The sequence below is a fragment of the Mustela putorius genome, unplaced genomic scaffold (assembly GCF_011764305.1).
Source record: "Mustela putorius furo isolate JIRA1106 unplaced genomic scaffold, ASM1176430v1.1 tig00000174_pilon_pilon_pilon, whole genome shotgun sequence".
NCBI lineage: Eukaryota > Metazoa > Chordata > Mammalia > Carnivora > Mustelidae > Mustela > Mustela putorius.
Window position 1 is genome coordinate 17259730 of NW_025421304.1, and position 26536 is coordinate 17286265.

Below are 26536 nucleotides of genomic sequence, written 5' to 3' on the forward strand. Positions count from 1 at the left end.
AAGGTAACTTTTGATAACTTCTCAAGTCTAGTGGTTTCTAATTCTTGACTCAATCACAATAATTTGAATTTATAATTTATATTGCCCCAGAATATGGTCCATTTTATAATTCTCACATTTCTTACTAAGGAACACAGTCTTCCTTTATAATTTTTTTAAAGATTTATTTGAGAGAGAAAGAGACTATGCACACAGTGGGAGAGGCAGACGAGAGGGAAAGAGAGAATCTCAACCAGACTCCTCACTGAGCACAGAACCTGGACAGGGGGCTCGATCCCATGACCCTGAGATGAAGACATGAGCCAAAATCAAGAGTCAGATGCTTAACCAACTGAGCCATCCTGGCACCCCAGTCTTCTCTTATCATTTTTAATGCCCATGCCAAAAACAAAACCAGGTAAAGGAACAGGAACAAACACAACAGTTCTATAGAACCTGTTCTTCACACAACACCAAAGGAAGGTTACAAGGTACTGGTCAAAAGCAAAGAAAAAAACCAATGAAGTAAAGGCAGGAATTAGCTGATCTCCTTCAGGCAATCCAGCACTGTCACACAAGAAAGCCAGGGCAAATGGTACCCATGGAGACCTGGCAGCTACTTAGACAGCTTCTAACAAGACAATCTTCACTTGCCAGAAGTCTGCAGAAAATTCTGATTTGAACTTAAAAAAGGAAAGAAAGCAAAAAGATTTTATTTTGAATTTTATAGCTGGGAAAACAATATGATAACATGATTCTTCCCATTAACTCTAAGTTTTCAGTCAGTTTTAAAGACTTATTAGAGAAGAGCTACACAAACAGTTCATTATTTGCTTATTAAAATTCCTTTTTTTACAGTCCTACGCCTACGATCAATCTGATTAAACTGATTCTCATTCCTTCAAGGAAGAGATTTAGAAAGATCTTCCCAAAGATTTCTCTCAAATTGGGCTCCTAAAATCAAAAGGACACTCACTCACTTGTAGTGCTGACATTACAGCGGGAAGAAAACAAGGTGCGAAGATTATGAAGCTAACTTTGAAAGCACAGCCAAGGAAGACAAGTTTATATTCTCATGTTACTGGTTCTAAGTCATGCATCCAGTGTATCTCAAACAACTAGTCCTCTGAATCACACCTGAACTCTGTATTTGAACTTACCTTTCCATTGGACCAACCAGTTATCAGTTCACACACTCCATCAGAATTAAGGTCGAAAGCATGAATGCTCATGGCATGATTTTTAGACTAAAAAAGAATTTCAATAATTAGTCCAGAAGTCTTTCAATAAGTATAAAATCCCTGAATAATGAAGGCTGAATTATACTAACTTTAATTCTCCAGTATCGAGCTGTTTTGTCATAAACTCCAACTGTGCCATTGGAAAGGGCATAACCAAATCGACTGCCATACATAGGGCAAAGAGAGGTGATTATCTGCAAGAAATAACACAACATATTCCCATTAAGCTCAATTTGATGCAAAGTATGGCTTTATAAAATTGCAAGCCTTGCTACCAAGTGTGTGTTAAAATTAGATTTAAATCTGTTCAAGGGGAATGTACTCCTCTTCTCTATGATCCATGTCATCTATTTTAAGCGTTGGGTAATCAGAATTAAATGAACTCACAAAGTTTGCTTTTCGAGATCAAACTTATGCGGCAACTTGAGGCAAATTATTTAAAAAAAATAAAATTGTGTGAATAAGGATGAAATAAAGTGAGTATATAAGAAAGAGAAAATGTACAACAGACACTGTTATAAATACTAACTCAAAAAATGTTTTAATATCTTACAGTCTAAATTTTAAAGACCTGTAAAACCCAGAACTGAATCTTTTATCTACATGCCTCCTTTCTATGACATAATTTATTGCTTGCTAAAGATGAAAGATGTTTTTTAGAAGGAAACATAATTCTTTGAAAAGTACAAACCTAAGCACATAGAATTGTGTATGTAACAATACACAAAATGTGTATACCATACAGAAATATTTATAGGACTGTCTGAGGATTTAACACCTTTAAGATGATGAAATTTTAGATACTGAATAAAATTATCCTTTATTTAAAGTTAAGACCAGAGCTTAATGATATCTATGTTCCTGCAGATCTACTTTCTAATTCTGACATGAATACAAGAGATATTAAGAAATAAATTGTATAAAGCAAAGAATAGTTATATAATTTCCTCTACACCTACAGCTTTTCTACAAAACCACCCACTTCACTTAACTCTGAATGCAAAGTGCTGTGTAGGATTCCAGAATTATTTAGCTCAAGGCATTCTTTTGGCAATAGTCAGTACCGTTCAACTGCCAAATGAATTAAAATTTTGCTGATCTGCAAAATGACATTTGAGCTAGGAGCAAAATCAAACCAAAATGAGAGGAAAATGGCCCTGAAATGAACAATTTTGTAAAGTTCAGATTTTCATAAACTTAGCCCCAAATTCTGTAGGTCCCGTAAATCCTTCATTAATTAGTTCTCTAATTAACTAGTTTCTCTCTTTTGTTGGACCAGGGACCAGAGGACCAACAGTCAGCTCAAGTCCCTACCTCTATTTCATAGTCTCCTGTCCTTTTCTAGGATTTAGGAAAAAGATGTTTCAAAGAATGCAGCCTCCTCACATGTAGTATTGACAATAAACAGAAATCCAACAAAACCTGAATAATTTCGACCAAACTGGAAAAGATTTACTACCAATTTGAATGAAAGAAAAACAATAATGCAGGACACAGCACCTACAGACCGGTGATAAGCAAGCTGGCATTTTTTTGAAGGGGAAGGAGGAAGTAGCAAACCCCTTTAAAGATGTGACACTCCTTACCTCTGTTTCTGTCATTTCTGCCACAATCTCATCTTCTTTAAAAACTCGGATATCAAAATCCTCTGACCCAACGAGAAGCTGAAAGGGAAAAGAATCATGCATAGTTAGTGCAACAAGTGAACACAGCAGAATTTCCATAAATAAAACAAAAAAACTGCACGACACTTTATACACTGCTACTGCTACCTGAGAGTTTCAATCTCCTGAGAATCTGGTACTCGGGAAGGTTTTCCCATTGGGAAAGTCCCCAGGTTCAGTTAGTGAAGAAAAAGTGGCCATTACAGATTTTATCTGCACATCGGGATGCACATTGTGCCAGAACATGTCCTTCCACCAAGAAGGTGAAAACATGCCCTGGCTCGGTGCCCTTCTCTGCCTGCAGACAGAAGCCCCGTCTCAAATGCCGGAGACCAGTAGCCATGGACAAGAGACAGGTAAGTCAATGCCTGACACAGCTCAAGAAACTGACTCCTGGGGCGCCTGGGTGGCTCAGTGGATTAAGCCGCTGCCTTCGGCTCAGGTCATGATCTCAGTGTCCTGGGATCAAGCCCCGGCATTGGGCTCTCTGCTCAGCGGGGAGCCTGCTTCCCCTTCTCTCTCTGCCTGACTCTGCCTACTTGTGATCTCTCTTTCTGTCAAATAAATAAATAAATAATCTAAAAAAAAAGAAACTGACTCCTAGAGGAACCATCAGAGTAATTTCAAAGGCTAAGAGCCCATTTCTCTCAAACTTTTAGATTCATGAAAATGTTAGCCACAATTAAAAACTACTTACTAATACGGTCTCAAAGCATCAGAATTGTGAATATGGCTGTGGTCGCAACTGTTCTGCCCCCTCTCCCTGTCCTGTGTCTTTGAAACATCATGGCCTTGATCTTTGTATTAGATTATCACAAGTGATGTATTGTTCAAAAGAGGAGAAAGATAAATGAGGCCAGTTAGCTTGTCATTTAGGCAAGAGAGCACCAAAATCAACCAAGAGAAGCTAAAGCTTCTCTTAACACTAATGTCATTGTCATAGGAAAATTATTCTGCTGAACACACAAGATAAGTATCTCCTCCTCCACACACCTCTTTCTTACCATCACCGTCAAAGTCACATAAGGCCAAGGAATGAACATTATCTCCAGTAACCTGAAAATAAAACCAAAGCTCATTAATATGCCATCTTTTTTTCACTTAATCCAAATACATTAGCTACATGAAAGAGGATTATACAAACCACCAATGGGTATTATTCAAATTACAAATCTTCTTTTTTTAATGTACAGAATTATAAATAAGATTCTATTTCATTTTTCTTATTCATTATAGTCAATGGTAAAAAACAAACAAAGCATAAAGAGCATTAAAAGTAAAAATGTTTAAGAGGATTAAGAGAATGTTTTGTTCTTCATACCGTCCAAAAGAGATCATTTCCTTCATGATCAAAACCCTGCAGAGCACAATTTCCACCAATAATGGCAAGAGGGGGGGCAATGTCTCCCAGTGTTCCCAGCACAATTGCATTGGCCCCATCTGCAACCTGAGGAGGACAAAAAAAGACATAAAAATCTCAGATTCAGAGATGCACAGGCACAGAGGAAGTAACATATATCCTTATTTTTATTTGGATACTCAAATCTCTCTGTCATCATTTGTGAGAAGCCATACGGTCTCCTGAGAGGCAGGACAGGGCCGTGCACTGAGGACAATCACTGTGGTTTATGTGCGCTTCTACGAGGATGAGCAGAGATCCATGATCGACTTGGGCTGCTGGCCTCTCACTAATCTGCCACCAATGAACTGCTACAGAATCTGAGGTTCTCTAGAACTGTTCTAGAGGCCAAATGCTTGACAGAATCAAACTTATGCTTTTAAAACACCTAAGTTTTTACAACCCATATTAACCATGTCGGATGGAAATCTTTTTAATACTTATTACCTAGTTCTCTTGCTACTACTCTTTTTAATTGTAAAGTTCCCGAGAAGTAAAAGAATAATAAAATACCTACATCCCCACCGTCTAGAATTAATGTATGTTCTAGACTTCTTGAATAAAGCATATAAGCATAATTTAATTTATTTTTTAAAAATTCAAGGATATCTTTGGAAATACAAATTGTTCATTATACATGAAAATAGTCCTTATTTATATAATCTGCATATAGGAAAACTATAAAAAAAAAAGATTGGCCATAAAGGAGAGAAAAATTCATTAGAAATTAAAACTGCTGGGGCGCCTGGGTGGCTCAGTGGGTTAAGCCACTGCCTTCGGCTCAGGTCATGATCTCAGGGTCCTGGGATCGAGCCCCGCATCGGGCTCTCTGCTCAGCAGGGAGCCTGCTTCCCCCTCTCTCTCTGCCTGCCTCTCTGCCTACTTGTGACCTCTCTCTGTCAAATAAATAAATAAAATCTTTAAAAAAAAAAAAGAAATTAAAACTGCTAAATGGCCAATCAAAAGATAAAAAGGTAAACAATAAACTGGAAAAATGCCTATGATATCTAATATAATATTAATTATATTCTTTTGTAAATAAAATAAAAGAGGTAATAGAAAGCAAATAAATAAGAAAAGGATAAATACCCAAGTCAGAAAAAGAACAAGAAATTCACAAGAAATACATATCACCAATGAACATGAAAATCTTTATTCTCACAATGTATTATTTCTAATTTTCAGATTTGAAAGATGAAAAATAATATTATCCATTGTTGGCTGGGTGTGATAAAACAGGCACTCTCATAGTCTGTGGGGAAGGTGGGTAATAGTCTCTGCAGAGAGCAATTTAGCAATACTTATCAAAAATCTCATTTTCAAAAGGCATTTATGGGGTGCCTGGGTGGCTCAATTGGTTAAGTAACTGCCTTCAGCTCAGGTCATGATCCCACAGTCCCAGGATCAAGTCCCATATCAGGCTCCCAGCTCCACGAGGAGTCTGCTTCTGCCTCTGACATTCTCACCTCTCATGCTCTCTCTCATTGTTGCTCTCAAATAAATAAGTAAAATCTTTAAAAATAAAAATTATAAATTAAAAAATTAAAAAGGACTTTATACAATCTGAAGAGAAACCAGAGTAAAAAAGGCCTTTACCTCAGCAGTTGCAGAGGTGCATTCTTAAGATCATTAATTATGTGTCAACTTAGCTAGACCATGGTACCCAGATATTGAATCAAGTATTATTCTAGTAGGAGTTTCTATGAAGGTATCTTTTTAATGAGATTAACATTTAAATCAGCAGACTCTGAGCAAAGCAGATTGCCCTTGACCATATGGGTGGGCTGCACCCAACCAGTTGAAGGCTTTAATAGAAAAAAAGACTGACCTCCCTGGAGGAAGGATTCTGCCACCAGACTGTCCTTGGACTCCAGTTTCAACATCATCTCTTCCCTGGGTGATGCCTAATCTGCAAATTTTGGACTTGCCAGCCTTCACAACTGGGTGAGCCAATTCCTTAAAATAAACCATGCAATCTCTCTCTCTTCCTATATGTACATATACACATCCTACACTCAATTTCAGTCTTCCACAAAAATACATGAGGAATATCTTTGTGATCCTGAAATAGACAAAGACTTCTCAGGACGGAAAGAACACTACTAAAGAAAAAAACCAAACAGCTAGACTTCCAACAAAATCTGAAACTTTTGCTCATCAAAAGACACCTACTTACCGGAATGAGCCAAGTACTGGGAGAAGATATTTGTTATATATATTGTTATTTACTGTATATATTGTAAATGTTTATATATATATATATATGTGTGTGTGTGTGTGTGTGTATGAACTTGTATCCAATATACCCAAAGAAAATCTACAAATTAATAATACAAAGTATCAATAAAAAAAACAAGCAAAAGACCTATTTATTAGACACTTTACAAAAGAATTCAAATAAGTGGGAACTAAGTACAAGAAAAGATGTGCTTTTTCTTTACAAAACAACTGGATTGTATCTTTTAAGTGGGTGAATTGTATGGCACGTGAATTAGATCTTAATATACGTTAACATAAGTTGTAGAGGAAAAGGTTACATGTATATAGTATGATCCCATTTTTTAAAAAATTTCACTTAGTAAAATCAGTTTAAGAGTTGTGTTATTTCTAGATGGAGAAATTATAAGTTCTTTTTTTTTTTTTGCTTCACTATCTTTTCCACAATAAAAATGAATAGCTTGGGTAAAAAGCTGCAGTAGCCTGTAGATGGCAGAGCACAGTATGTGCTTTTCCTATAAACTACTATACTACACTTAAATGCAAAGCTACCAGGTCTGATCACTGACTTCCTGACTCCTGGCTGAGCTCTCACTACATCTTGACAGGTGGTGGTAGCACAGATGTGCCTCACGGGGGACAAGCTGGAGTGGCAACCGTGGTTACCAACCATGAGGAAACAAGGAAACAAGGAAGTGTCAGGCAGAATGCAGATGGAAATGGAAAAATCTCTGAGTTCTTTACATTAAGAGAGCCATACAATACGCAAACTAAAATACCATCTCTCACCGTCTCATCTCTTTCAAGTGTAAAATACCAATGGCCATTCATGAGTAATGGGAATGTTACAGCTGTGAAGGGGTATACTTACCTCTCTGTAGAACAAGTCTGAATTATTGTAGACATCATAAGCCAGAAGATTAGTCTGTGTCCCCACTAAAAGAGCATCATACCCAAGTTCTGGGTTCAGTGCTCCTGCAGTCAGGCAGCTGACTGCCTGGTTAATGTTGAGAAGTGAAACATCAGATTCCAAGGGGCTCTGGAAGACCCTGGAGGCACTGAAATGCTGGCTCCGGGTATGAGGATTGTGAATAAAAACCTAAAACAGAAACAATTAATTACATCCCTTTAAGATACCAAAAAAGGGGCACCTGGGTGGCTCAGTGGGTTGAAGTGTCTGCCTTTGGCTTGGGTTGTGGTCCCGGGGTCCTGGGATCAGGCCCCACATGGCTCTCTGCTCAGCAGGGAGCCTGCTTCCCCCTCTCTCTGCCTACCCTCTGCCTCCTTGTGATCTCTGTCAGATAAATGAGTAAAATCTTAAAAAAAAAAAAATTTAAGATACCAAAAAAGTAAAATTAACATACATGTTCTAAGAGACCCAGGGTATTAATAGCCTCCTCCTGGTCAACCTTCGGGAAGTGCTACCAGATACAATGTGATTGCTTCACACAAAGATGATCACATAACATACTTCCTATAGTATGTGTCATCCAAGCACCTAATACATTCACTTCCTAACCCTTAAAATTGGTTTCAGGGGTGCCTGGCTGGCTCATTTGAAAGAGCATGTGACTCTTGTTCTTGGGGTTTTAAATTCAAGCCCCGTGTTGGGTATAGAGATTACTTAAATAAGTAAAACTTACAAAAAAAAAAAACAAAAAACCTGGTTTCAAGGGTTAAAACTGATAGTTTCAGAGGCACCTGGGCGGCTCAGTGGGTTAAAGCCTCTGCCTTCCACTGAGGTCGTGATCCCAGGGTTCTGGGATCGAGCCCCTCAGCAGGGAGCCTGCTTCCCTTCCTCTCCCTCTGACTGCCTCTCTGCCTACTTGTGATCTCTGTCTGTCAAATAAATAAATAAAATCTTAAAAACAAAATGATAATTTTAAAGCCTGGTTGTTCATAGATCTGTTTTACAAACTTAAACTGAGTCATGCGGTCAAGCTTTTTCAAGGTTTCATGGTCTGTACTAGCAATACAGACTTAAAAATTAGTCCAAAGTTAATTAACTTAGTAGTTTCAACTCTCATAGATATAATCACCCCAAGAAGGGTCACTGTTAGTGGGGTAAGAGGATGTTAGATAATAAAATGGCTTGTGGCCATCCAAAAGGGCACAGTACAAAACTGCCATGTGGCATATCTGTAATATTAAAATTTCATTAGGGAAATCTTCCCTGTCTAAAAAATGCAAAGTAAAAAAGGATAGTAAACACTGTACTAGAGATCTCTTAAACCTTTTCCAGCTTTAAAATTCACTCATTTTTAGAGGCGCCTGGGTGGCTCAGTGGTTAAGCCTCTGTCTTCAGCTCAGGGTCATGATCCCAAGGTCCTGGGATCGAGCCCCACATTGGACTCTCTGCTTGGCAGGGACACTGCTTCCTCCCCCGCCCCGTCTCTCTGCCTGCCTCTCTGCCTACTTGTGATCTCTGTCTGTTAAATAAATAAATAAAATCTTTAAAAATATTTTTCACTGATTTTTAAATATGTATTTCATCCTTTCGATAGAAACCCAAAGATTAATTTTATTATTATCAAACAAGACAGCCTGCTCAACAACAAATAATTTTCAAAGGAAATGATCAGAAATATACAGAAAAGGTACATAGCTATGGAATATCGTGTTGATGTCCTCTGGCTTTTATAAACATTACTGCATTACTGATCCTCACAACAAGCCCTGGTTTACAGATGAGGTCAGAAGGGTAAAGGCCGTTTCCCAAGGTCTGATGACTGGTAAGTGACAGGGGTAAGACCTGATGCCTGGCATCTGGTTCCAGAACCTACCAGCCACCATGTCTTACTTCCTTTTAGAACAGTTTGGAACAAAAGAATTCTTTCAGAGTCTTCCAGTAATTAGGCTGAGGGAGAACAGGAGTGGAAATCACTTATGGACTTCATGTTCACTGCAATTGGAACAGAAAGAGTTTGGAGTTTGTGGCCAAGAGCAGAAAGACTCCCAGGAGCAGACTTCTCCCTAATTCCCCTCCTGCTGTTCTCCGAGTCTCCAGGAGACCTACCTATCTCTCGGGCATGGAAAAAGCCAAGCTCAATCACACAGCAAATGGCAGGCGAGAATTCTACCACTGAACCACCAATGCAATCTCACACAGCAAATGGATCGCTCCCCATGTCTTCAGCCAAAGGACTGGCTGAAGTTCATGGAACATCTGTTCTAGCTGAGAGGATGCTGCTGACAGCAGGAATTCAACGGCTCCCCTCAGCCCCATGGTAAGAGGAAAAAATGTCCCCAGAGGAAAACAAAATGTTCATCTTGCAAAAAACTCCTTTTTAAAATATTGCTCAAAAAAAACAAAAATAAAATCCTTGCTCAGGCTCAAAGACCAGATCCCAGTAACTCAAGAGTCATGTTCTCAACAAAATCCCATTTATAATAACAAAATCCTGTTTCTAGAGATGTGGGCTCCAGTGGTCAAGCAGGGCATTAGCCTTACCTGGAATGTTTGTTGTTATTGTCTTGTTGTTGCTTAATTACTTTTAAAAGAGAGTATATTCCTGTATTATTTGGATCATAAAATGTCACCATTTTTTTAAAGTCTCAATATAAAATATCAGGTCATAACTTTTGAGACTTGTTTAAAGTTCTAAACAAAATATCCAAGTCCACACGTCACACAGGACTTTTTCTTTCTCTCTTCTCTCTCTCTCTATTTTTTTAAAATATTTTATTTATTTGTCAGAGAGAAGGAGAGAGAGAGAGAGCACACAAGCAGGCAGAGAGGCAGGTAGAGGCGGAGAGAGAAGCAGGCTCCCTGCAGAGCAAGGAGCCCATGCGACTGGATCCTAGGACTCTGGGATCATGACCTGAGCCGAAGGCAACGGCTTAACCCACTAAGCCACACAGGCGTCCCAACTCTCTCTATTGTTTTTTAACTCCAGAAACAGACCTAGACTCCAGGGTCCCTGCCTTCCACTCTCAGTCACATTCTAATGAAAGGGCTTCCCTAGACACCTGGGCCTGACCTTCCTGCTTCTCCATTTACACTCACCTCCCTGCATCTCTGCTGCAGTACCAGCCAGAGTTATGCCGTATCTTAAAATAGTAATCAAACCCCACCACCCGAAAACAATGGTCTTTACACAGCCTACCTGCCCTATATGACCCGGCCCCTGACTACCTCACTGCTTCCTTCATTCCATTCCAGCCCCACAGCCTCGTGTTCCTAGAACACACCAAGCATATTTCCACCTCAAGGCCTTTGCACTCGCTGATCCCTCTGCTGGGAAGGCACCTACCCCACAGACCTGCAGGGCTTCTGTCTTCCCTTTCTTCAAATCTCTGATCTACAGTTATCTTATCAGAGGCCTATGGAGCACCCTATCTAAAATAGCAATCTCGGGGCACCTGGGTGGCTCAGTGGGTTAAGCCGCTGCCTTTGGCTCAGGTCATGATCTCAGGGTCCTGGGATGGAGTCCCGCATCGGGCTCTCTGCTCAGTGGGGAGCCTGCTTCCCTCTCTCTCTCTCTGCCTGCCTCTCTGCCTACTTGTGATCTCTGTCTGTCAAATAAATAAATAAAATCTTTAAAAAATAAATAAATAAAAATAAAATAGCAATCTCCCTCATTCCCATTCCCTTACTATTTTCCCCCTAGGGAGACATTATCTGTGTTATTTATATGTAAATATAAATACATTTTAACACATAAATAAAATATGTAAATATAAAATATTTAATTTTTTTCTCCCCCTGGTGTCTAGCTCCCCCTTTCAAACGTAAACTCCAAATGAGTGAGACTTGCCAATTTCATCCTTGCAACTACGAAGCTAAGAACGGTGCTTAGTAGTAAGCCCTTATCAAATAAGGGGCAGAGCCAATATCCACAGCACATTTTCAGCCCATTTTTTAGCTGCTATGCGCCCACGAAACCAATATGATTTTTTTTTTTGAATTTGCAGTACTTCTTAACAATAACTAACATTATCCCATGCCAGGCCCTATGCCAGGGCGTTCTTCTTCATTACAGTACCTAATGAAAAGGAATCATTACTTCCTACTTATGTATCCCAAGGCATATCATCTAACATACAGCATAGGTGGAAATGACTTGAAAACTATAAAACATTATATAAATGTTAGTTTATTAAATCTACACTGGGTCAAGAACAGGTGGCTTACCTTTCATTTCCACCACTTTCTAGTTGCATGACCTCGTGCATTACTTTGAACCTCTCTGAATCCCTATTCTAGTCAGTGAAGTGGGAGTCACAACAACAAAATAACTACTAACAATGAATGACTTACATGCCTACATTTCCCACACCCCAAGCGCTTTACATGTATTAACTTACTTAGTCCTCTTAACAACCCTATGTGGTAGATACTATTATTAAGTACTTTGCCCAAGGTCACGAAATTAGTAGGTACTGGAGCTAGGATCACACCTTTGCCATGCTGCTGCCCTTGGCATTGTAGCAAGGATGCTGAGATAATTCGTGTAATGAAGCTCTGTACCTGTTAAATGCTATTACGCTTGGTGTCACTGTATTCCACGAATTTTGGTCATGCCTCCATCAGTACAGAGTGCCTTGATATGCCTTGTCTGCTGGGTTTTAAGCTTTGCGAAACAGGGATTTAAGCTTTATCTCTGAACCCCCAACATCTAGCACAAAAGAGGTGTTCAGTAAGTCTCCTGAATGTTAAATGGCCATTTCATTTCTGAGACTTCCACACCTTGGACAGCACCCAGCACACAGTAAGCACCCAACAAATACTTAGTGAATAACTTACAGGAAAAAAAAAAAAACGTAAATGTACATGGATAAAAATCAAGTGCAATTTGAATCATTGAATTTTCGGGTCTTTGTATGTTTTTCCGTAAAGTTGTTTGGTTCGAGAGGCAATATAAAATAGTGGAAGGAGCTCCCGAGTGACAGGCGGAGGCCCTGGGCTCCGCTACCGCTCTTAATCCTGACAAAACCCCTTCCCTCCTAGGGACTTTTCTTCCCTACGCTCCCTATCTGCACAGGGGCTCCAACACTCTCCGAGTCTAAGTTCCTGTAGACAAGTAAAGTTAACTGCTCGGAAAAGGCCTTCAGGCGAGACCCCATTATTTTTCGTTATTCGGCGCTGGCCGGGGAGCTAGAGACTGCTGGCCGGTTGCCGGGCAACCGTGGCTGGGGGCGGGGTCGCAGGATGAAGGGCGGGTTCGCCGGGGCGCGGCCGGCGGAGATCCTGGGGACTCGAAGGGCCCAGACTCCGTGCGGTGGGAGCGGTTACCTTGCCCGCTTGGGTGGCGGCTGCCAGGCACGGGTGAGTCCCGTCGTAGCGCCCTATGGCCACCATGCGGGGGCTGATTTTGTGGCGCAGTTTCAGAGTGAACACGGGCAGCAGCATGATGGCGGCAGCACAGGGGAAGAGGGCCCGCGGCGCTAGGCTTGCGCTGCGGAGCCGGCCTCACCCGCCGTGGTGCGGGGCTCCGGGACGCGAGTAGCTCGTCTCCAGCTGCTTTAAGCCTGGCGCGAAACAGCGCGGGATCGGGATGGCCCCCACCAAGACCTCCCGCTCTTTCTGCGGCTGCGCAGGCCCACCTCGCCTCTTCTGCGGCTGCGCAGGCTCCGCCCGGGACCGTCTGCTGCTGTGTGGCCGGGCCTCACGCGGAGCTGAGGTGCAGGTAGTTTCTCTCCTTGCTGCTGCAAGTTTACTTCATTCCAGTTCACTGTACGAACGTGTCTGAGCGGTTACACCCGCGGGACTTCTTCCGGCACCACAACCAAGCCGCACGCCTGCGGGATCCACACACAAGTACCCCATGCTCCCAAAGGGCCTTAGTTCAGGAAAGGTGTCTTGAATGCCTTCTCTCCCTCTTGATTTAGCTATTAGTGGGGGCAAACCACAGTAGTTACCTGCGCTAGGTATACCCATCCTTTCCAAATAAAAATCGTGCTTTAGACTCTCATATTTAAGTAATGCAGCCCCCCTTGTAAAATTCCCTATATATTTTTAAATGAAAATATACAAAATAGAAAAGTCACAAAACTTCCCGACATTCATTCAAATAGACTACGTGTTAGATCCTCTTCTAGAGGATAGAGGTTTAGCCGTCAACGTACTAGTTTACTGCTCTACTGGAGCTCTCCTAGCACTGACTAGTCAGCAGAGACAAGCACAAAACAAGAATTACATGTAGTAGGTCATTTAATGATGAGAACCATAAAAGGGGAGAAAGAGGGATAGAGATCTCAAGTGATATTTAGGTAAGGAAAGTAAGGGAGCCCTCCTGGAGGAAGAGTGTTTCAGCAGGCGCAAAGGTCCTGAGCACTCCCTTTGGCTGCCTTCTAGAAACAGACATTTAGAAGTGAGGGATGAGGGACACCCGGGTGGCTCAGTTGGTTAAGCAGCCTGCCTTCGGCTGGGGTCATGATCCCAGGGCGCTGGGTTCAAGTCCTACATCTGGCTCCTTGCTCACAGGGAGCCTGCTTCTCTCTCTGCCTCTGCCTGCCTGTGCTCTCTCGCTCTCTCTCTCTCTCCCTCTCTCTCTGAGAAATAAATAAAATCTTAAAAAAAAAAAAAAAGTGAGGGATGAGATGAGTAGGAACCAACAGAGGAGACTGAGAAGGAGCAGCCATTGAGGAAGTAGGACCAGGACAATATAGTGTTCTGGAAGCTGAGGGAAGATGGAGAAAAGAAAAACAACTGTGTCAGATGCTGAAAGATGAGTTCTAGAATATTCTTGTTACTTAGATTCTGCAATCACAGCTGTACAAATGAGCATCTTTCCTAGAGCCTACTGTTGCATCTGTGAGCTGGTGTATCCTCCTTGGGAGATCATGTCAAAAGACTGAATTTGAAGGCCTTGATGAAATGTAAGACCTGAGACAATGGCCCTCTGCAGCCCCTCTGATGGTCCTTGACTCTGAGTTCCCCCAGGCCCTTTCTGCCCCACCACCTCCTCTACCACCCATCAAGACATCACAGATATCACAGTTCGTAGCAGTTCCCCAACCAGCCTCAGAGTAGAAATTGCCTTGGCTTGTCCCCCTGTCCTCATCCATCAGAACTTAATTTGCTCTGTAAAGTATCCTTTCCCTCTGCCCCTATAATCTACCTCCACAAAGTTGTCAGCAAACTGAATCCACTTTGCTAATATCTAATCTTTCCCATGAACAGCTTGAAGGAAATGGATCTCTAACAGAGATCACTTTAGGCAGTAAGTTTTCAGACAGTCTCCATATGCCAGGCTGTGTTCAAGGACCTATGAAAACAGCGGTGGACGAGAAAGATGTAATCGGTGTCCCTGTGGAGTTTACAACCTGGAGGAGGTAAGGAGCAACAAACATTACACGTGAAAGCCAATAAGATCGTTTTGTCTGGTCATAGACTGATGTGCTGGATGGGGGAAAGATTCTCGGAAGAAATTTGAACTAAGGTCTTGATGACAAGTAAGCAGCAGCCATTAGAAGATGTGGGGGAAGGGCTTTCCAGACAGAGGCAACAATAAGGCAAAGGCCCTGGTTGGGTATGTTCCAAGATCAGAAAGAAGACAACATGGCTGGAACCTAGTGAGTGAGAAAGAGGTCACATCACCTCAGGCTGTGAGCCACACCAAGGAGCTTGCGTTTTACTCTTTAGCAGGCAGACGAGTCCATGGCTTATTGGATTTCCATATAAGGCTGGACTTGGTCTTCATCCACCCAGCGAAGCCTTACTCACTTTATGGACTGCCTTGGTGGCCTTCATCTTTATAGTTTCTCTTCCTCACAGGACCTTACAATCAGCAGCCACATCACTAACATTTATATCACTAACATTTCATTTTCTATGTGCCACCATTTCTAAGTACTTCATGGGGATCCACTCACTTAATCCTACAATAACCCTGCGAGGCAGGTGCTATTGTTAGCCCATTCTACAGATAACAAAACTTTTCCTCTATCAGCTCCTCCCTTCGTAACTCTTCATCGGCGCCCCAGTTTCAACCAAAGAAAGCTCAAGCACTTTGACAGCTTATAGAGATCAAAGTCTGACCACTACTGGCCTCTGCAAGCCTCCTTTTCTGCCACCTCTTGCCTCAAAGCCGATCCCTTCTTAGATGCTGTCTCTAGCTTCCCCACCTTTGCTCACATTGGCCCTCTGCCTAGAATGTCCTTCCCTTTCATGGGTCCCCTGGAAATCACATCATTTGCCATATTGGAGCCATTCGAGTCTTTGGATCACAATCCTATTTAGGATCAGCAAGGATCCCCCAAAGGGTAGATAATCCCCATTCTCCTTGACAAACACTGATCAGAACAGAGGACCTGGGAAGACTGTCCTCCAAGGAAAAACAGCCAGGAGAGACTGGCCCAGAAATGACTCTCCCTCTACCAACAGTCCCAGTCTTCTCTACCTCCCCCTTCTGACACCCTCCCACCCCACCAAGAATCACTGGTTCTTCAGAGGGGACAATTGTCATCTTCACATGAGTGAGACCTGGAGTTCCTGAGGACCCAGGACTTGTGGGGAGTTGCTGGTGGGCCCTAGGTTGACAGCACTACCTAGTGGGTAAGCCCACAAGTCTCGAAGTATGAAGAAGACCTGAGTTCAGATTTCTCCTCCATCAGTGAGGCTCAGGCCCATCATTGAATGCTAATGCTCATATGTACTGAGTGCCTTCTCTGTGCCAGGCACTTGACATACACACACTCACTCGGTTAATCCTCACAGCCACCCTCTGAGGCAGATTCTCTCATCATCCCCATTTTACAAGAATGGAAACTGAGTCACGGGAGGTTGGATCATCCCAGCCCAAGGTCACACAGCTGGTAAGTGGCAGAGCCAGGATGGCACACCAAGTGGTCTGGGCTCCAGGCCTTGAGCTATGAACCACAGCATGTATAGTAGTGTCTCCCGCAGTGAACTTCCTGAGCTCCAGCGTGCTCTTCTAGAAAAGAGAAGTATCTGGAGTACTGGGGAGTGTTGTGATAATTATACAAATTAATATGAGTAAAACAATGCCCTGCCTTAATAAGGGCTCCCATAAACGGTTATTATGATTATTATGAGTTTTTTATGATTTCCCCCTTGGTGAGAAGGCTGCCTTTGACTTGTTAGGGTCGTTATTGTAATAAATTTGGTATCTTTTTTTTCTTTTTTTATCCTCTCTCTCTTTTTTTTTTTTTAAGCAAGTAGCATTGTTTCCAGTTCTGTCTCAGCCCCCCACCCCCCAGGAGAAAACTCACCTAGCTGGACAAGGTCTGGTGGGAACTAGGTGAGACCAGAGTTGGAAAGCTCACTTCCTTGGGCCACACCTGCCCCGCCCCCACCCTCCACATGCTCACCTTGCTATGTGAGGCAGCCCCACTAGAGGGTGTGCAGGTGTAAAGAACGGAGGTTAGTGCACCTCAGGACTCTGGCTCGTGAGAGGGCCCCTCTGGACAGAAGGTCTCCAACTGTCAGTCAAGGGGTTGACTTCTGGAGAGAGGACTGGGACAGGGGGCCACCTAGAAGAGGACTTCTGACTTTTCTTTTGTGCGCTGTGGTGTTTGCTGTTCTCACGGCAAGGTTGTACTTTTGTAATAAACACACACACACTTTTGCTTTATTAACATATAATGTATTATTTGCTTCAGGGGTACAGGTCTGTGAATCATCAGTCTTACACAATTCACAGCACTCACCATAGCACATACCCTCCCCAGTGTTCATCACCCAACCACCCTATCCCTCCCCGGCTACCCCCCCCCCCCCGGCAACCCTCGGTTTATTTCCTGAGATTGAGAATCTCTTATGGTTTGTCTCCCTCTGGATCCCACCTTGTTTCATTTTTTCCCTCCCTAGCCCCCATGACCCCCACCCTGCCTCTCAAATTCCTCAAATCAGAGAGATCATATGATAATTGTCTTTCTCTGATTGACTTATTTCGCTAAGCATAATATCCTATAGTTCCATCCACATCGTTGCAAATGGCAAGATTTCATTTTCTTCAATGGCTGCATTGTATTCCATTGTATGTATATACCACATCTTCTTTATCCATTCATCTGTTGATGGACATCCAGGTTCTTTCCATAGTCTGGCTATTGTAGACATTGCTGCTATAAATATTCGGGTGCACATGCCCCTTCGGATCACTACATTTGTATCTTTAGGGTAAATACCCAGTAGTGTGATTGTTGGGTCATAGGGTAGCTACATTTTCAACTTTCTTGAGGAACCTTCATGCTGTTTTTCCAGAGTGGCTGCACCAGATTGCATTCCCACCAGCAGTGTAGTTTCCTGACTTGTTAATTCTAGCCATTCTGACTGGTATGAGATGGTATCTTACTGTCGTTTTGATTTGTATTTCCCTGATACCAAGTGATGTTGAGCACTTTTTCATGTGTCTTTTGGCTGTTTGGATCTCTTCTTTGCAGAAATGTCTGTTCCTGTCTTCTGCCCATTTCTTGACTGGATTATTTGTTCTTTGGATGTTGAGCTTGATAAGGTCTTTATAGATTTTGGATACTAGCCCTTCATCTGATATGTCATTTGCAAATATCTTCTCCCATTCTGTCAGTTGTCTTTTGGTTTTGTTGAGTGTTTCCTTTGCTGTGCAAAAGCTTTTGATCTTGATGAAGCCCCAATAGTTGATTTTTGCCCTTGCTTCCTTCCCTTGCCTTTGGCGATATTTCTAGGAAGAAGTTGCTGTGACTGAGGTGGAAGAGGTTACTGCCTGTGTTCTCCTCAAGGATTTGGATGGATTCCTGTCTCACATTGAGGTCTTTCATTCATTCTGAGTCTATTTTTGTGTGTGGTGTAAGAAAATGGTCCAGTTTCATTCTTCTGCATGTGGCTGTCCAATTTTCCCAACACCACTAGTTGAAGAGACTTTTTTCCCATTGGACATTCTTTCCTGCTTGTCGAAGATGAGTTGACCATAGAGTTGAGGGTCCATTTCTGGACTCTCTGTTCTGTTCCATTGACCTATGTGTCTGTTTTTGCGCCAGTACCATACTGTCTTGATGATTACATCTGTGTAAGGGAGCTTAAAGTCTCGAATTGTGATGCCGCCAACTTTGGTTTTCTTTTTCAACATTCCTCTGGGTATTCTGGGTCTTTTTTGGTTTCATATAAATTTTAGGATTATTTGTTCCATTTCTTTGAAAAAAAATTGATGGTATTTTGATAGGGATTTCATTAAATCACACACACACACACACATACACAAACACACTTTAAAATAAAGCAGTGTGAGGGGCACCTGGGTGGCTCAGTTATTTGGTTATCTGCTTTCTGCTCAGGTCATGATCTCAGGGTCCTGGGATCAAGCCCTAGGTCAGGCTTCCTGCTCAGTAGAAGGTCTGTTTCTCCCTCTCCCTCTTCCCCTCCCCTTTCCCCAACTTGTGCTCACATTCTCTCTCTCAAATAAATAAATAAATAAAATTTTCTAAAAATATAAAATAAAATAAAGTAGTGTGCAAGTGGAGGATGTCTGTGAATTTCAGAGATCCAGACCCACAGCCCTTCCCCACACCATTGCCCAGAAACTGCCTATAAAGGACCCCAGTCTTGAATTTCCCCCAGATTAAGGGGAGTGGCTATGAGGATCTCTCTCCAGCTCCCAGAAGGGCAGGGGTCAGAGACCACTGGAGCAGAGCAGGCAGCACAGGGTCCAGCTCTGTGAGAACACTCCATGAGCAGCCTTTCCAGGGGTCCTCTCCTTCAACCCTTAATCACTTGACCCCCATTAGCTGACCCTGGGATGGGTCTGCCACGGGCTGTAGGGGTGAGGCTGTCTGTCTGGGTGTCCTGTTAGCCTATTTCACACATGTGAGTGGTGAGAAAGGGAAGAATCATAGTCCAGGCCACTTACTTCCAGCATGTCCCATATAAAAAAGAGCAGAAACTGCTCCTTCTGGAAGGTAGACAGGAGAAAATGTACCAAATACTACTACCCATAATTTATAGTAGAAGCTAACACCTTTTGAGCGCCTACTAGGTACCAGACTGCTAAATTCCTTACTTGTATTATGTCTCTTAATCCTTACAGTAATGCTATGAGATAGGCAATATTATCCCCGTTTTACAGATGCAGAAACTAATTTCAATTCCAATTTTTTTCTGCATTGCCCCCCACCACCCACGCATGTCACCAAACTGGTAGGAAATCTTGTAAACACCATCTCAGCCAGGTAATCAAGATGGATAATGAGGTAAAGTCACATTATCATGCAAAGCATTTCACTTCTGTTGTACTTTCCCCTAAAACCTGAAAGCCCTATCTGATCAAGAGAAAACAAGAGATAAACCCAAAATGGAAGATAATCTACAAAATACCTGGCCATGTGCCTCAAAACTGCCCAGATGATGAAAAGCAAAGAAAAACTAAGAAATTGTCATGGAATGGACAAGATTTGATCTTGGAGGAGAAAAAGAACATCAGTGAGAAAACTGGGGGAGTCTGACTAGAGTTTATAATTTAGGTGGTAATGCTGTACCAATGTCAATGTCAGGCTTTTGACAGATGTCCTATGATTATGTAAGTTGATACCATGGCAGGGGGGAACTGGATGAAGAGTCTGCAGGAAGTCTCGCATAGTGCTGGGGATCAGGATGGTCCTGAGAGGTAGGATAAGGGACATAAGGGAACTTTTGGGGGTGAGAAGAATGTTACATATTTTGATTGTGGTGGTAGTTACATAGATGTATATATCTCTCAAAACTCAAAAACTCATCAAACTGTACATTTTTTTTTTTAAGATTTTATTTATTTATTTGACAGAGAGAGATCACAAGCAGGCAGAGAGGCAGGCAGAGAGAGAGGAGGAAGCAGGCTCCCCGCTGAGCAGAGAGCCCGATGCGGGGCTCGATCCCAGGTCCCTGAGATCATGACCTGAGCCGAAGGCAGCGGCCCAACCACTGAGCCACCCAGGCGCCCCCAAACTGTACATTTTAAATAATTTTGTTGTATGTAAATTATGCCTCCAAGAAGTAGGTTTTTTGTTTTGTTTTGTTTTGTTTTGTTTTGTAAGTTTTTATTTAAATTCCGGTTAACATCCAGTGTCATATTAGTTTCAGGTACATAATATAGTGATTAAACACTTCCGTACAACATCCAGAGCTCATCACAATTGCCCTCCTTAATCCTCGTCACCTGTTCAACCCAACCTCCCACCCACCTCCCCTCTGGTAACCATCAGTTTGTTCGCCATAGTTAAGAATCTGTTTCTCGGTTTGCCTCTCTTTTTTCCCTTTGTTCATGTGTTTTGTTTCTTAAATTCTTAAAACACAAATACATCACATGGTATTTGTGTTTCTCTGACTTACTTCACTCAACATAATACTCTCTAACTTCCTCCTTGTTATTGCAAAGAGCAAGATTTCATTCTTTTTATGGGTGAGTAATATTCCATTGTGTAAACACCACCTCTTCTTTATCCATTCATCAATTGATGGACGCTTGGTCTATTTCCATAATTTGGTTATTGTAGATAATGCTGCTGTAAAGATCAGGGCACATGTACCCTGTTGAATTAGTATTTTTGTATTCTTTGGGTAAACACCTAGTAGTGCAATTGCTGGATGGTAGGGTAGTTCTATTTTTAACTTTTTGATGAACCTCCATATTCTTTTCTAGAGCAGCTGCATCAATTTAAATTCCACCATCTTTTCATGTGTCTGTTGGCCATCTGCACATCTTCTTTGGAGAAATGTCCGGTCATGTCTTCTGCCCTTTTTGCTTTTTTTTTTGGGGGGGGGGTGGATGCTGGATGCCCATTTTTAATTGGATTATTTGGTTTTGGGGTATTGAGTTTGAAAAGTTCTTTATGTATTTTCCATACTAACTCTTTATCAGATATCTCATTTGCAAATATCTTCTCCCATTCAATAGGTCACCTTTTAGTTTTGTCAATTGTTCCCTTTGCTGTGCAGAAGCTTTCTAATCCCAATAGTTTATTTTTGCTTTTGTTTCCCTTGCCTCAGGAGACATATCTAGAAGGAAGTTGCTATGGCCAATATCAAAAAGGTACCTGCCTGTGTTCTCCTCTAGGATTTTTATGGTTTCAGGTCTCACATATAGGTCTTTAATCAATTTTGAATTTGTTTTTGTGTATGGTGTAAGAAGTTGGTCCAGTTTCATTCTTTTGCATATTGCTGTCCAGTTTTCCCAACACCATTTGTTGAAGATACTGTCTTTATCCCATTGTATTCTTTCCTGTAACATTTTAAGAAGGCAGGTGTACAAAACAGTACCATCCTTTCTTCCAAAGGTCTAGAATGGAAAATGCCAAAGCTTCTTCTCAATATGCTCTTCTCTCTGAACCCCAGACTGGCCTAGCTTAGCTTTCCAAGAGTGGAGGCATTGCCCAAGGAAAAGATGCCTGGAAGCTCTACCTTAATCCACAAGTTTCATTGGGACTTCTTGGGCTCACCTGAGACCAGAAATAGGTTTTTTAAATTGTTTAAATCTAAATTTAATTTAAAATTAAAAAAAATTTTACATCAATTTTTTTTGTTGTTAAAGATTTTATTTATTTATTTGACAGAGAGATCACAAGTAGGCAGAGAGGCAGGCAGAGAGAGAGAGGAGGAAGCAGGCTCCCTGCTGAGCCAAGAGCCCGACGTGGGACTCGATCCCAGGACCTTGAGATCATGACCCGAGCCGAAGGCAGCGGCTTAACCCACTGAGCCACCCAGGCGCCCCAAATTTTACATCAATTTTTAAGTCACTCCCATACATAAAATCCTTCAGTGGCTTCCCATGACATAGTAAATAAAATCCAAAATCTTAACTTGGCCTATAGAGCTCTGGTATCTGTGAACCAGCACAGTACACCAAATGTGACCTTGCCTCAGGACCTTTGCACCTGGAGCTCCCTCTACCTGGAATCCTCTGCCCCCCAGATCTTGTCAAGTCTGGCTCCCACAAATCAGTTAGGTATCAAATCAATACCTCTCTCCTTCTAGAGGCCTACCCCACTGCCAGCTCTCTCTCTCCCTAGCTGCTTGATTTTCTTCAAAGTATTTATCTCTATCTGAGAATATCTTATTTACTTATTTCTTTACTTGCTTTTTATCTGGCTCTCCACACACAAATGCAAGCTTTGCAAGGGTCTTGGCCACTTCAGATAGGGAAACCCAATAACTAGCAACTTCACCCCCAGCCCCCTGGGGGTGAAAGAGAGAAGGGTAGATAGAAGTCAGGCAGGAGAAAGCAGAAGTATGACTTTATCCCCTATAAGAACTGATCATGGGGAATGTGACTTCTCTTTGCCAAAAAAAGGAACTTCCTCACCCTGAATGCCTGAATCAGAGAGATTTGTCCATCCCTGGAGAACCACAGGCCAAGTCCTGGGTCAGGCCCCTTTAATCACATGTCAAGGAGTAAAGCAGACCAGCTCTGTAGAGGAGGCTGAGATGCTAGCCCAGGAATAAGAGGGGCGAAAGACTTGGGGACTGTCATACAACATTCTCGCTCTCTCCACAAGAAACATCCCAGCCTAACATCATCCAAGCACCTTCACCAGTTTCTGGCACATAGTGGGAGCTCTGCAAATATCTGGTGAATGAATGATAGTCTAATTCAAATAAATCAATATCACATTGTATATACCTACTACACCACCTTAGAGTCTTTTCTACCTGGAATGCTCCGCCCCCTTCTCCCCCAGATCTTGTCCAGCCTGGTTCCCATGTGTCAGTCAGATGTCAGCTCAGTGGCCCCCTCCTCAGAGAGGCATACCCTGAGCCCCCAGGCTGTCTCTCCCTCATTACCCTGCTTTGTGTCTCCCCATTGACACATTCTAAAGAGATTGTATGGTTTTGTACTAATAAGCATGAGAAGGGGTGCATCTTTTTTTCTTGTTTTGCACCATGACACACAAAAGACCATGTCTGAGATTCTGGACTTGATTCTGAATATGATTCTGGATGAGCCGGAGATTCCCAAAGAGAAGGGAAACTTTGGGGAATTGATCACCATTTGCACACAAATGAGGACCAACCAGGGCTTCATTTTTTTTTTTTTAATAAACAACAATAAAGCAGTGCTGTGCATCACACCTTCAGTTATATAAAGACCTACTCAGTAAGTTACTTTTCAAGACTCTTTAGGAAAATAAAAGATTCGGTCCAGCAGGAGTCCAATATAATAGCCTTGCCAAACATTTACTCAAAGAAACACATTTCAGTTAATTTTTGTTGATGTTCTTTCCAACATTCTCTGGCTTGAAGGATAAGCTTTGAATTCTGAAATACCTATATAACTGACATAAATTGTGTTGTTGTTGTTTTTTAATCTACAAATCTACTCATGACTGATAAATAACTCCTCCTGCTTTCACCAACGTCTGCCAAGCCCATGGTGGTAAATGGTACCCATCAGAAGGCATGAGTAGAGGTGTGCTGACAGTGACAAGCCAGCCCTGCCAGGGCAACGAGGACTGGGAACCTTCAAATGATTTTGAAATTAGAGAAGGCCAAGGCACCCAAGAGGTAACCCAAGAGGTAAGCCCAGCACCCAAGGAAAGGAGGAACCATCTCTTGGCCCAGCCTGCCCCCAGGGTGCAGATCAAAGCTGATAGCTGGAATCTGTTCCAGTTTCCAAGGAGTGTGCTCTTTATAGTCCCCTGGAGCCATACCTGGGTGTGGGCAGCATCAGACGCCGGCTGAAGCTTGACTCAGCTTTAGTAATTACCCATTTGGGTAGGAAGCCAATGGCTGGGGCACCTGTTCTGGAAGGCTGAGTTTTTCTATCTTGGTATAAATTCTTCTAGCTGAAAGTACTGCGCAGCTTTGCAGATCTAAGCTCCGTATCTTCAGGGGGCAGAGCAGGCTAAAGAAGTTCCAAATCCCGTGTCTGTGACCATGGCGTTTCCCAGTAGGAAAGGGGAGAGATCACCAGCTTCAGCTTCTGACCATGAAGCCCGTTTGAACAATTCCTGTGACTGGGATGCCTACAATTCACACGATTCTCAGAAATCTCTTATTTTATTTTATATTATTTACATAAATCTGTTTATTGAATATATATATGATATACATATATAAATCATATATAGAGACCTACGTAAATAATCTCTTACTCACGATACTGTGCTGAGCCATATCAGTCTCTCTGTAGAAATAGGCAGATTGACTTCATGACTCGTCCTGTGTTGGCTCTTTGGGTATTTGAAGATGTATCCTCATCCCTCCATGGCTTCTTTTTGCTGAACACCCCCAGATGGACCCTTCAAGTCTTTCTTGGAGTGTATGGGCACACCTTACCATGACTTCTTACTCGAGAAGACAGCAGATGGGATATCTTTTAAATGCCTCCTCCCGCCCAGCCCCCACACACAAGTCCTTCCCCTCACCTGCCGAATTCTCCAGAAGCAACACCAGGAAACAAAGATCAGGGCAATTTTTTTTTTCTTTTTAAGAATAGACAGAAGCAAACTGGCTAAGATGCTAAGGCTTGACGGGTCCCTGCAAGACACAGAGGCACGTTCTCAACCAGGATGTGAGAAACTGATCCAAGGGACCATTTACAGAGGTATGGGCAGGACTAGAGAAACCCACACATGGTCGGTCAGGAGGCAGCAGGGGAAGCTGTGACCACCTGGCATCAGCTGAATTGTGTCCCTCCTTCGTAGCTTTTGTTTCCTCCATAGATGGTAGCCCACTAGACATACAGTTTTATATTTTGCTTCTTACCTTTAACAATATGCTTTGCAGAGCAGCCTCATTTTTCCTTTAAGGCCCCAGAGCGGTACTCCTGTACAAAGCCTTTCACACAGAAAGTGTCAGACTAACATTTGAAATCAACATTTGCATTTTAATAAGGTAGAATACCTGAACTCCAAAGAATGAACTGGGAACGGTAGCATTTCAGAAAACCTGCCAATTGTGTGCATTCGTGAGGACGGGGTGGGGGATACATCTTTTCAGTTCAGCCTAACAAACACGAATGGAGGCCACGTTAGGAGAAAGGGCCTTTGCTGGATGCTGGTCTAACAATAGCCAACAGCTATAAAGCTCTTACCATGTGGCTGCTACTGTTCTATGTACATTAACTTATTTAATCTTTGCAACAAGCTTTTGATGTTGGCACTGTTATTAATTATATTCCCCTTTTACAGGTCAGGACTTCCAGGCACGAAGACGTAAGTAGCTTGCCTAAGGATCCCATAGCTAATGACTAATGAATGACAGGACTGGGGCTGCACCCACAGAGTGGGGCTCTAGGGCCCTTTGCCCTTGTACAGTGGTAGTAAGACCTCTCAGGCATGCACACATTTACTGATTTTCACAACGGACCCCAGGTTTCCTACCAGGAGAGGTGTAAGGATGTCTTACACACAAGCCCCATGCTCAATGACTTAACAGCTACAACAGGGGCACAATTCACCCTAAAACCATGGCAGAGAACAGATGGATCAGGGTTAAAAGAGGATCATATGAATGTTCTGGAGATTAGAAGAAAGTTGACGAGGAATGCCCTATAGGGGAAGTGCTTCTGAGCATGAAGGGGACCAACATTTATGGAACAGTTGCCCCACACCAGCTGCTTCATATGATGAGTCCTCCTGACAACCTATCACCGCCATTTCTCCAGCCAAAAAACTGAGGCTCCCAGAGATGGCATTAAAGCAGGGAAGCTGAAATCTTCTCCCAGGATCAGTTATCACTCAGAGGAGGGAGGCCTCTCCACAGTGAGGTCCCAGCAAGGTGTTCCTAAGGCAAGTGACATCAGCCGTCCTGGTTGGGCTTGTGTGGGATCTTTAGTCATCTTAATGTGAATCGTGGCCAATTAACAAGCCAAAAGCACTTTGAAGATGATATTGTGCATATAAAGGGCCTGTTCCCACAGTTGCAGGCAGTGAGGCAGGACAGGACGGTTTAGGGTGAGGATTGTGGTGGTGACAGTGTCTCAGCAGGGCAGGAATTCCTGGGGCAGAGGAGCGCTGAGCCAGAGGAGGTTGAGCTCATCCATCAGGCTGGGCTCCAGGAGAAACCTGGCTGTTTCCAGAAGGATCAAAAGAAGCCTTCTAAGGGCGCCTGGGTGGCTCAGTCAGTTAAGCATCTGTCTTCGGCTCAGGTCATGATCTCAGGGTCCGGGAATAGAGCCCCGCATCAG

The 26536-nt window shown here is 42.6% G+C and overlaps 1 protein-coding gene and 1 long non-coding RNA gene across 3 annotated transcripts in view; one reads left to right on the forward strand and one right to left on the reverse strand.

Moving 5' to 3' along the window:
* BBS2 (Bardet-Biedl syndrome 2) overlaps positions 1 to 13042 on the reverse strand; it is a 28063-nt gene extending 15021 nt beyond the window's left edge. Inside the window, exons 1-7 of the mRNA XM_004744212.3 lie at positions 12736 to 13042; positions 7372 to 7599; positions 4206 to 4331; positions 3878 to 3940; positions 2807 to 2884; positions 1310 to 1414; positions 1140 to 1226 (exon numbers count right to left, since the gene is read on the reverse strand). Coding sequence (XP_004744269.1) covers positions 1140 to 1226; positions 1310 to 1414; positions 2807 to 2884; positions 3878 to 3940; positions 4206 to 4331; positions 7372 to 7599; positions 12736 to 12852 — 804 coding nt within the window. The 5' untranslated portion in view covers positions 12853 to 13042. The remainder of the gene's footprint in view (positions 1 to 1139; positions 1227 to 1309; positions 1415 to 2806; positions 2885 to 3877; positions 3941 to 4205; positions 4332 to 7371; positions 7600 to 12735) is intronic.
* Positions 13043 to 13988: 946 nt separating this feature from the next.
* Positions 13989 to 26505, forward strand: LOC101679123. Of its 2 annotated transcripts, XR_001178157.2 has the most exons (4): positions 13989 to 14777; positions 23774 to 23922; positions 24840 to 24952; positions 25539 to 26505. It is a non-coding gene; the product is annotated as an uncharacterized LOC101679123 (long non-coding RNA). The 2 variants fall into 2 exon arrangements; XR_198878.3 differs by having other exon boundaries at positions 24840 to 26505.
* The last annotated feature ends 31 nt before the right edge of the window (positions 26506 to 26536 follow it).